Source organism: Humulus lupulus, chromosome 2, assembly GCF_963169125.1.
Source record: "Humulus lupulus chromosome 2, drHumLupu1.1, whole genome shotgun sequence".
NCBI classification, from domain to species: Eukaryota; Viridiplantae; Streptophyta; class Magnoliopsida; order Rosales; family Cannabaceae; genus Humulus; species Humulus lupulus.
Window position 1 is genome coordinate 280197722 of NC_084794.1, and position 12243 is coordinate 280209964.

At 33.9% G+C, this 12243-nt stretch overlaps 1 protein-coding gene across 1 annotated transcript; it reads left to right on the forward strand.

Moving 5' to 3' along the window:
- Window positions 1-8541: 8541 nt before the first annotated feature.
- LOC133816731 (beta-D-xylosidase 1-like) lies at window positions 8542-11846 on the forward strand. The gene is made up of 6 exons (XM_062249067.1): window positions 8542-8982; window positions 9073-9524; window positions 9620-9717; window positions 9828-10178; window positions 10647-11060; window positions 11148-11846. Exons 1-6 carry the CDS (start codon window positions 8548-8550, stop codon window positions 11747-11749), a joined length of 2352 nt encoding a protein of 783 aa, XP_062105051.1. The 5' UTR covers window positions 8542-8547; the 3' UTR covers window positions 11750-11846.
- Window positions 11847-12243: the final 397 nt, after the last annotated feature.

Consider the following 12243-nt stretch of genomic DNA (forward strand, 5'->3'; position numbering starts at 1 on the left):
GTTCTGCGACATCTAGCAAGAATGAAAAGGGTGAGAGCCAGGCATACAAGAAATCAGAGTATAGTTTTAGTGATTCGAGCTCGAAAGCCCGAGATCACAGAGTTAGCTCGATCAAGACCGAGGTCTCGATAGGACAGATAGAATTCGAAGCGGAACCCCAAACTATTATAAAGTTCAAGCTTCGAGCGTGTACTTGACGCGAGAGTGGGAAAGTGTGGATTCATTTTAAGAATCCCGGATTTTCAGGGGTAAAGTTGACGGTTACCCAAAAAGATGATAATTTTTGGATTTGTGCAATTAAAAACCCTAATTCAGAACCCCGTTTCTTGGCTTACATGATCCACTACATAATCTAAAAAAACCCTATGTTTGTATTTTTTACACTAAATCTGGGTTTCAGAACTGTGTTATTCAAAAAAAAACTTTGAATTGAAAGTTTATGAAGTATCAGTTAAAAAATGTGGCTAAAACTACTAATATCCTTATACGACTAGTGAAAAACTAGTAAACATACTCACAGTGCTGAAGAAACACAACAATGCACGAAGAAATAAAAATACAAGAGCCAAGAACAAGAAACTCACACACAGAGGCTTGCGGATATAGTGAAATCGATGACTGAAGAAGAGGTTGTAGGAATGATCTCACGGAGTCGAAAAGGCCAAGGTTGTTTTGTCTACTTGATTTAGAGAACATGCAAGGAGGAAAAAAGGATTTTTGGCTCTGGTTTTTTCTTTCTCTCTGAAGCTTGAAACATAAAAGTGAAGAGGAGGAAGACGATGCAGCTATATATATATATATATATGTCCCAAAAGGAGGTTAAGGGTCGAGCTAATCTGAGCCTTTGGCTGGATTTGGTGTTCGATCAGACGGTCGGGTGCAAACGTGACAATGGCGGCAAAAAGCTGAATGCCAAAAGACGTGGGTGTGTTGACAAAGTACTCGAGTACTTTGATTGAGCAACCCATGGCTAACGCGTGTCCACACTTGAGTGCGGCAGGTGGCTCAATTTTTGAAAATGGCAGTTCAAAAGTTTCCTTCTCATAGGATTCGAAGTGATACTTTTTAGGGGGAAAAATGTTACACCCAGATTTCGAGAATGAGGATTTTCATCTCGAAATCCAGGCTCGTAAGGTGTAAGCTTGAGATAAGAATATTTATCATGTAAATCAGCATTAATGAGGAAGTCAAGGACAGTCTTCCTAAGCAGTAAAAGAGATAACATCGGAATTGGTGAGATCGAAAACTATGTGGTCTCGGAGGAGTTCCAAGATTATAAGTCAGGCTCGAAGCCACAATGACAATACGGTTCGAGCTCGAGCGTTGTGAGCTTAGAGAGGATGATCTTAATAACATCACCTGTTGAGAATATAGGCGAACCGAGGTGTCGAGCTCGAAATGGGTGAACGGTTTCGAAGGCGTGTGAGTCTAGTGTCCAAGATCGTAAGCTGTGTGTGAACATGTTTATTGTTACAAAATCCCTATGTTTAAGGGATCATATGTAATCTATTGTTAAATCCCAAATATCATGGGATATATACGCGTACGTAGTAACTGTATGCATTTAATTGTATTTATTTTTATTGATTTGTATCATATCTCTCCAAAATTTGTGGGAAGATATTCACTGAACCACTCTATAAATAGAAAGGAACATTTCATTTGGAAGGGGGGAGAAAACTTGTATTGGGAAGACTGTAAAATTGCTTCCAGAAAGCTTGGAGAGAATTCCAACAAGTGAATAACACAAACTCGTAGACTAAGTAGATTTTAACTGCTGAACCACGTAAAAAATCGTGTCTATATTGTTTGTTTCCTCTGTTATTTTTGTTTAATTGCTCTTCCTTTTTTAAGTTGACGAAAAACGGCGTCAACAACATATTTTCAAATGTCATATTAATTTATTAAAGTACTCTATCAATTATATTTTCAAAACTATAACCAAAAAATATTTATGTGCATAAATGTATTCTATTATTTTTTTTATTAATTTTTTTTTCATTTAACGTATTTTGTTTATCCAAACGTATATGTAATAGTGAAATAAGACATAAATATATATATATATATATTTTCTTATTTTTCCACTTAGTTTTTTTTAATGAGAAATTACGTATTTTAATTGCTCTAGCCATTAATTAAATAATATATGATTACATATAACTTTTTTTTCGCTTTAATTTTTTTAAATTAAATAATTAAAAGTTAATCAAATAAACTGTTTAAATTCATAGTTTGAATTTAGAATTTTTTTTTTAATATTTTATTATATTGAAATTCATATGTATTTTTTCTAAAAGCAAATTAGAAAAAAAAAATATTTCATTTTAATACTAGAATGCACCATATCCTTATATATATATATAAAAAAATGTGTATTTAATGGATTCTTGATTTGAGGGTTTTTTATTTTTATCGTTAAAAAATAAAAATTATCATAATATGTGTCTTTAATATACTATAGACAATGTTTTGGTTTATTTTTTTATATGTTTATGTTATTCTTTTATAATATATGACATTGTTTACTTATTTAAAATTTATATGAAAATTAAAAAACATAATAAAAAGAAACTAATACATTTTTTAAATAAAACTAAGCAACCGTGCATTGCACGTTGCTTTTGCCTAACATATATATATACACACACACATATATGTGTGGAAGTGTTGTTAATAGTTACATAACTATAATTAGATAATATGATTAATTAATTTATTTATTATATTTTACAAGAATTTTAATTATTTCATATTTAATATTTTAGTCATATTTCCGACAAAAAAAACATTTTAGTCTTATTTTAAATTTTTAATATTTAAATTTACATATGTTCATGCAAGATTTTACCAACGACAAGAACAAGAATTATGAAATACACAAACGACAATCAAGAGTTTTTATGTGGTTCAACTTATTAATTAAGCCTAGTCCATGAGTCGATATTATTGACTTGAAAGCGTGCATGGGTTCAAGATCTCAGAGTTTGAAATTTGGCAATGTTTTTGCATGCACAGGTTTTTTTGTTTCTACTATAAGTCTCCAACCCTATTTATAGGCAGATTGGGGTGACTAATACCCTTTTTTCGGGGTTTAGTACATGGAAAATATAAATAGAGTATCAAATTAGTGATCACAACAAGAAAAAGAAGTAATGCATGCTTAAGGTGGCCTACGAGCTGGCCTAGACTTGTCTACCAAGTTAGTTGCGCACTCCTCCCTTTGAGTAGCTTCATGGAGGCTTGTAGGTGCACGTGCATACATCCATGCTCGGGGTAGTGGTGTCAGTGTCAGGCAGCACACCACTTGTTCCCAAAAGTAATTCTGATCTTCTAAAAAATTGCTTTGTTGGTTGTGCAGAGGGGACACCCACGTTGTCAAGTAGCAACCACTTATATCAGAGGTAGGTGGGCAAGTGTGTCAAGGTGGTCTCCATGTCTCTCGAGCAAGCACGTGGTCACAGTCTCCGAAGCCATATGTATTCCTCGAGCTTTGCTGCTTAGACTTCCATTTGGAATGAGACCTTGAGACCCTTCACAGGTACTCTTCATGACTAGTAGCTTAGCCATGGAATTTTCGTTCATTATTGTTGGAGATAGCAAATAACAATGCATGAAATGATGGAGATTGTTTCTTATAATAAAAAACATGTGATAGTATGAAAAGTAGATAAGGGGCCTTTTTGAATTTCGAAAGGAATGAGCAATGTCAATAGGAATTACATTAGTGAGGTTGAAGTTTGAAGGAGGCTCAATAATTTATGATCATGTTCATGAGTAGTTATATTTGGAGATGGAATATTGTTAGAATAATGAGAATAATGTAAAACAAAATCATGAAAAGCAAGTAGGAAAATAGTTTCACAAAATGTATCACGAAAATAGTTCGAGCAGAACCACTATCTAATATTGTAACGTCCCAAATCTGCTAATAAGGCTTAGTGCCTTGATTAGTGTGCTAAGAGGGCAATAAATGATATAATTGTATTAATACGTGCTTAATTGTGATATATGTGTATCAATATTTAATTACTTAAGTTATATTATCACGTGAATATATATATCCATGTTTAGGTGAATTAAATATGTATGTGGGCATGTTCTTGTTAATAAGGGCATATTTGTAATTTTGGTTGTTAAGGGCATAAATGTAATCATGTGTGTTATGAGTAAGACCACAGTATTGTGGAGATATATTTTCAGATGTGTGGTCTGCGGCGATCCTAGGGAGTGGATTAGCGGAATAGTCACAACGGGGTCAGATACCCGGCTCGGGGTGAGCCTATAAGTATTTTGAGAACATAGTACGTATTTAGTGGTTATTTGGGTATGTCGGGATTAATTGGAGATTTATAGGAATACTCGAGGAATTAGCGAGAATATGGCAAATGACGGATTCACCCTTGGTGGCATTAAACAGCTAGAATTGATCTAAGGGTCGTTTTGGTCATTTTGGGTGCCAAGGGATAAACTTGGAGAAGCGTTGAGATGTAGTCAGATACACTTAGCCTCTCAGCCCCTCCCCCCCCCCCCCCCCCCCTCCCTCTCTCTCTCTCTCTCTCTCTCTCTCGTTTCTCACCTACTCTCTCCCTTATGCTTGGTTGATCATCCTTCTTTTTGAATTTCTGGTGGAAAAGGGCTTCAGAATTGAAAGGAGTTGAAGTTTGGAAGTGGTTAGCAGCAGCTGAGGGTCGAAATCATCACTGAGGTAAGGTTCAGAACATGTTTTTTTCCATGAATTTCCCTAGTTAAGTTTGAGGTTTAGCTGAGTTTAAGACTTAGGTTTGGTTTTGACTAAAACTGGGATTTTTATGGTTTTCTGAGGTGTTTATACCGCTTGTAATGTGTTGTTTAGAGTTTTAAACTCAATTGGGACCTTGGTGCAAGTTTGGGGTGTGAATTGGTGGAATTGGCTCAAGAAAACGCAAGGGGAATTCTAGGTTCTCGAGGTCGCGTCGTGGAGTTGTTCTTGAGCGCAACGGCCCGCATGAACCCAGCAGGCCAAGGGGGTCTGTGAAATTGCCCAAGAGTCATAGTGCAAGTTAGGGCACACCATGGGCCGTGTCCCCCTAGTGAGAGCCTCGAGCTCTCTGACTTGAGGAGGGTTGCGGTACCCTGAGGAGGGTCGCGGCTCAAATGGAAAATAGTGGCCAATTGAGGGTTTTAGGCTCGGGAACTCAAACTTAGGGTTCGAGAAGGATCCTACTACCCAATTTAGTAGAATTCGAGGTCCTAGAGGCTAGTATATTATTTTGAAGGCTTTTAATTGATTTAGATTGTGATGACTATTTATCATTACGTTGTGACTAGCTTTTACGGCTAAGGTTCAGAGTTAAGGATCGTGCTCGGGATCGCCTGGTACTGTCAGTTCAGGACTCAGGTAAGAAAACTATTGGTACCCGTAGAGCAGGACATGGCTCGATTATCTGAGTTTAGTGTTATATATGGATGCATATAATTGTTATGTCATGTATATGTGTTTGTGACCGATTGGTGAAGGTCGGGATTGGCAAGGTCCGGAAACGGAAACAATCATGTTGAATGCAGGCCATTAAGGCATGGCCATCTAGGGTATTGTATTCACCCGCTTGGTGAGACCGTGAACCTGGTGCCTAGTAACGCACCTTGGTCAGCTTAGGCTGCTGTGTGAATTGTCTGTTGTATCTATTTAGGTTATGCATTTAGTGGAATGAACTGTTATATATATGCTATGTTTGTGGAGTTTTCTTGCTGGGTCTTAGCTCACGGGTGCTCTATGGTGCAGCTAAGGGCAAGGGAAAGGCTGACCAAGCATGAGTTGGAGGACATGGAGCGGCGCGTACATGTTTGGTCTACCTGGCTGCCATGGCTGGGATAGTTTTGAGGAACGTATTATAAATGCTTGATTTTGTCGCCTAGGCCACCTGTAAAGTAACTTTTGAGTTGTAAATATGTTTTAAACAATATTTTAGGATCCCAATGTAACTCTTTTATAATCTTAATGGATGTCCAAATCTTTTCTATTAAAGTTTCATTAAACGAGTCTTCACTTTAATTACATTTTTTAGTCTAAAACATCGATTAGCGAGCTAATGGCACGTCTTAAAATCACATGGTAACGACTCTAGGGTAGTAGGATGTTAAAACTATTGACATTTTTTATGGAAAAAAGTACCAAATATTGTTGGATTTTCTTGGCATTCCCTAGACACCAATGGTTAACTCTCACTTTTAACCGTCAAGGGACGCATGTCAACAATAAATTAGTCCATAGTGTAAAAAAATAAAAATCACTTTCCCTACTTTAAAGAAAATTTTAACCTGCCTTGGGTTTTTTTCCCTAGGTAAGCCTATTTTAATTAAAAAATATTTATATTTATGTCAATCATGAGAAAACTTAAAAACCTAATTAGTTTTTGCTTCAAATTAATAATATGCACCTAGTGATCGGCATTCGGCACTACTTTACTATATTATATTCTAATTACTCAATGGAGCGTCAAATTGGTGATATGGTGCTAAAATACAGCACACTCTACAAAAAAAAATGCTCTAACAGTGTACAAAAAATTGGGTCAAATTTAACACAGAATATAACATGATGTACATTTGTAGCAGCATTAATTAATTACTTTTTTATTTATTTTTATGTCATTTTTAATATTATATTATTACTTTTTTGCTAAACTATTTTATTATTACTTTTAGTATAACATTACAGGTAAATGAATATTTTTTTTATATAATTAGATTTTTAGATAATAATAAACTAAAAAGGAAAATTATTACTTTTTAATATTTTCAATATATATTAAATGAGCATTAATAAAATATTTATGTTTGCATCAACTTTTATAATTGTGCATTGAAGCCCAGTATATAAAAATTGTGCTAAATATATCAATTATTGACTTTCAGTGCCAAATATAGTAATATATTTGCATCTCCCATTGGAGATGGTCTCAGTTTAAAAGTTATAGTTATACAAAACACTTGGATCGTAATGTAATCAAAGCAGCAAACCACAATTTTACACACAATTAGGTATTGGAAATTTTTAAGGTATAGTGATTGTTTTTAATTACTACCAATAGGTATTTTTAGTATAATCTATATATGAATAAGTTGTAACTCTATTTTTTTTACGTGACGGTATATCATGTAGTTACACGAGACATCTCACAAATTTTCACGAAATTCCAGATAATTTATAATGTTGAAATCATGATTTAAACAGCTTATTACGCGCATGTATAAATATTGAAACAAACATGCATGCGACAAGTTGTTTGAACCTTGATTTCAGCATTTTAAATTATTCGAAATTTTCTTAAAATTTATGGGAGGTCTCATGTAATTACATTATACATCATCATGTAAAAAAAATTAGAGTTGCAGTTATTTATGTACTAAAAATACATATAGATAGTGATTAAAAATAATCACTACTATAGTAGTACCCTAGGTATAATCTATACATTGGAGGACATTATTTATGCAAAAATAACAAAAAAGTATCAAACAAAATTAAAATAGAAACCAAAATATTTATAATGTTTGTTGGCTTAAATATATATATATATATATTATAGATATAAGCAACTTGCAACATTTGTTTAGTTTTATTTATAGAATTTATTAATTATTTTTAGTAAAGTTGTATCATTGTTAAATAAATTTCAAATAAATAAATAATATTGTATATAAAAGAATGACATAATCATATTAAATTAAAAATTAAACTAAAACTTTGTTTATAATTTTTTAAAAATATATATAATATAATAACGTTTTTAAACATAAATGATAATTTATTTTAATAAAAATTAAGATTATTATTATTATATTTTATATTATTTAAATTTATATTAATGTAAGTATTAAATATTATATATTATTATAATATTTGAATTCATATTAATATAATTATTAAATATTTAGTTTTGTATTATATATTATTATAATAATATTTTCTGAATTTAAATTTATATTAATATTAATATAATTAATAAATATTTATTTTTAATTAATTTTAAAAATATATTCGGTTAAATATTTTTGAATAATCCATTTAAACAAACCGTTAAAATAATTAATTTGCTTTATCTACACATTTTTTAATTGTGATTATATCCCAGTTATACATTATTATCTAACGTTGATAACGGTTGATATTTGATAAACTAGCTACACTCTGTTTTCAAATTTAGCTATGTATAATATATCATTCTCGTTTCCTAAAGCTAATTCAGTTTCTAAAGGCATGGCTAATAAAATATTAGTTGATTAAATTTACTAATTCTACCGAAGAAACTAGAGAAGAATACTCTAATTGACCAGAGCTATATAAAGGCTATGCATGCGTGTAACAAAGACTCATTTTGACGTATCAATCTCTTCTTTTTCTCACTTTTTCTTGTTTTAGCTTCACAGTTTTAACAATATCTAGAAATCTATTCATCAAGAAACCACTTCGTCTACTACTATAAATATTTCATCTTTTCATACAAATCCCATATATCAAAAAGAGACAATTAAACATTAATCTAATCCAATAAATTTCTCACCATGGCAAACTACAGAGGCAAAAACGACAACTTCTTTAACAAAACCTTGTCATTTTTTCTTGCCATTTTCCTATTTTGCACGTCGTTTCGAGCAATCAAAGTCGGAGCTCGACAGTCGTTTGCGTGTGACCCCCAAAACAAATTGACGAATGAGCTGACCTTCTGTAAAACAACATTGCCTATTGATGTGAGAGTGAAGGACTTGGTCGGACGGCTGACATTGGAAGAGAAGATCAAGTTGTTGGTGAATACCGCTACAGAGGTGCCTCGGCTTGGGATTCAGGCATCCGAGTGGTGGTCGGAGGCCCTTCATGGGGTGGCAAATACTGGTCCCGGGACTAAGTTTGGTGGGGCCTTCCCTGGGGCCACTAGCTTCCCCCAAGTCATTACTACTGCTGCTTCTTTCAATGAGTCATTATGGCAAGAAATTGGGCGAGTACGTGATGAGTATATATAGATTATATGTGTATATATATATATATATATATATATATGTTAAGTACTTATGATTCTATCAATAATGTAGGTTGTGTCTGATGAAGCAAGAGCAATGTATAATGGAGGACAGGCTGGACTGACATATTGGAGCCCAAATGTAAACATACTGAGAGACCCTCGGTGGGGACGAAGCCAAGAAACTCCTGGGGAAGACCCCATCTTGTCTGGAAAGTATGCGGCCAACTATGTCAAAGGACTCCAAGGCAATGGAGAAGGAAATCGCCTGAAGGTTGCTGCTTGCTGCAAGCACTACACGGCTTATGATCTTGACAATTGGAATGGTGTGGACCGCTACCATTACAATGCAAAGGTTAGCCAGCAGGATCTCGAAGAAACTTATAACGTACCATTCAAATCTTGTGTGTTGGAAGGAAATGTTGCAAGTGTGATGTGCTCCTACAATCAAGTCAATGGAATACCCACTTGTGCTAACCCTAATATCTTAAAAGACATAATTAGAGGTCAATGGAACCTCAATGGGTGAGTGCGATGGCCCCATTTCAAATATTTGTTTTATTGTCTAAACTATACTTAGTTATTGACTAACATTATTAAAATTTGTTGGACACAAACAGGTACATTGTTTCAGACTGTGATTCGGTGGGTGTCTTATATGATAGCCAACATTATACCAAGACACGAGAAGAAGCAGCAGCTATTACAATTAAAGCAGGTATATATATAAATATATATATTATTACTTTCACATTTTTACAAAATTTATAGTTTTATATCTATTTATTATGGGTTCTAAATTGTGCACTTCATGATGATGGTACAAAGGATTGGATTTGGATTGTGGCCCATTTCTTAAAGACCACACGCAAGGAGCTGTGAATAGAAGTTTAGTAAGCGAGATTGACATCAACAATGCCCTTACTAACACAATCAAGGTCCAGATGAGATTAGGCATGTTTGATGGTGAACCATCATCTCAGCCATTCGGTAAATTAGGCCCAAATGATGTGTGCAGCCCAGCCCATCAACAATTGGCCATTGATGCTGCCCACCAAGGCATTGTTCTGCTAAAAAATCGTGGGCGCACTTTACCATTCTCTGCTAAACGCTATAAAACAATAGCTATCATTGGTCCTAATTCTAATGTCACTGACACTATGATAGGAAACTATGCTGGTACTTCTTTTGCTTCTCTTCCTTAATAAATAATTTATATCCAAAAAAAGGCACACCTCTACAATCTCTCTAGTTTTTTTGTTCGGAAAGTATTTTTAGTGCAAATTTTTTTTATGATTGTGTATATTATAGTTATTTAGAAAATCTTGCAAATTTTTAGAAAATTCCGAATAATTTACCATGTAGAAAACAAAGTTCAAATAGTTTTGTGCAGTAGTGACTGTTTTTTTATCCGTGTGGAAGCTAACCTTTTTTAACCTTATTTTTCGTCACTATAAATTATTTAGAATTTTCTGAAAATTTACAAGATGATCTAAATAACTACAATGTACACGATCATAAAAAAAATTGTTTACCAAAAATACTAAAAGGTGTGTCAGTAGCCCTTTTTAGGTAGTGCACCGAAGAATCCTCCAATAATTTAATATGATTGATTATTTTTCATATTTCTATTTTTATTTTGTTTAGGTATTCCTTGTGGTTATACCACACCGTTACAAGGAATTGGAAAGTATTCAAAAACCATCTATCAACAAGGTTGCAGTGATGTTTCTTGTTATGACAATGAGCACTTTAGAGATGCAGAGGCTGCAGCCCGGGAAGGCGATGCAACAGTATTAGTTATGGGCCTAGATCAATCAATTGAGGCAGAATCTAGAGATAGGTTCGACATTCTCTTACCAGGACGCCAACAAGAGCTGATTTCAAGAGTGGCTACAGCCTCAAAAGGCCCAATCATTCTAGTTTTGATGTCTGGTGGCCCTATTGATATTTCATTTGCAAAGAGTAATCCTCGCATAGGTGCCATCCTTTGGGCTGGATACCCAAGACAAGCTGGGGGAGCTGCCATTGCCGATATTCTATTTGGTACTAAGAATCCAGGTAAAACATCATTTGTGTTATGTGTCTGTATAGCTTTAATCAGTGATCTATTGTTTTTATATTTATACTAGTACAAATTTATTATAGGAGGAAAGCTTCCAATGACATGGTACCCCCAAAAGTACTTAGCTAAGGTGCCAATGACAATCATGGACCTTAGACCAAACAAAAAAACAGGATACCCAGGAAGAACTTATCGCTTCTACAAAGGCCCAGTTGTTTATCCTTTTGGCCACGGTCTTAGCTACACCAAGTTCTCCCATAGGGTAGTGAAAGCTCCCACACTCGTCTCTGTTCCAATTTTCAACTCACGTGGCTTGAAAAACTCAAAGATATCAAGAAATCATGTTAGAGTTTCTCATACAAATTGTAATTCACTTGTCTTGGGAGTCCATATTGATGTCGAGAATACTGGGCTCGTGGATGGGACTCACACCATACTCCTTTACTCAATCCCACCTACTGGAAAATTGGCTACCCAAAAGCAACTAGTGGGATTTCGAAAAGTACACTTGGCTGCTGGATCACGACAACAAGTCAGAGTTGATATCCATGTTTGCAAGCACCTAAGTGTTGTGGACCAATTTGGGGTTCGAAAGATTCCAATGGGCCAACATACACTTTATATTGATGATGATGTCAACTACTCCATTTCCTTCCAACCAAAATTAGGAGAACTCAAGTCTTAGAATTTTTCTTCTGTATTTTAAGTTTGTTATATTTTTATGCTCATGAAAGGGGCAAGAAAGATATTGAATGCATGTTAATTACAATTGGGGTGTTGAATGAATTTTTTATTATTGATGAATAAATGTGAACATATTATTCACTTTTATTTTTTAATAAATTTATTGCCTACAATGTTAATATCTTATTAGCAACATTTATTGGGTTTCTACCATTAATTTTTTTTACTTCGCTAATTGCACTTGTTAATTAAGGACTTCTTCTAAACAGTGAATAAAAAACTTATCAACAAATAAAAAAATTTCTTGGTCGTATTATGTTTATATTTATTTAAATTCCTTTTGAAAAATATAGAGCATAAGGAACAAGTGCAATAGCCACAATGATAAACATTGTTGGAACAAGTTGATTTTACACCCAAACTAAAACACGTGTATGGCATGACCATTTTTAACATATATTTTTATTATGTCCATTATTCAACATATCCCAATAA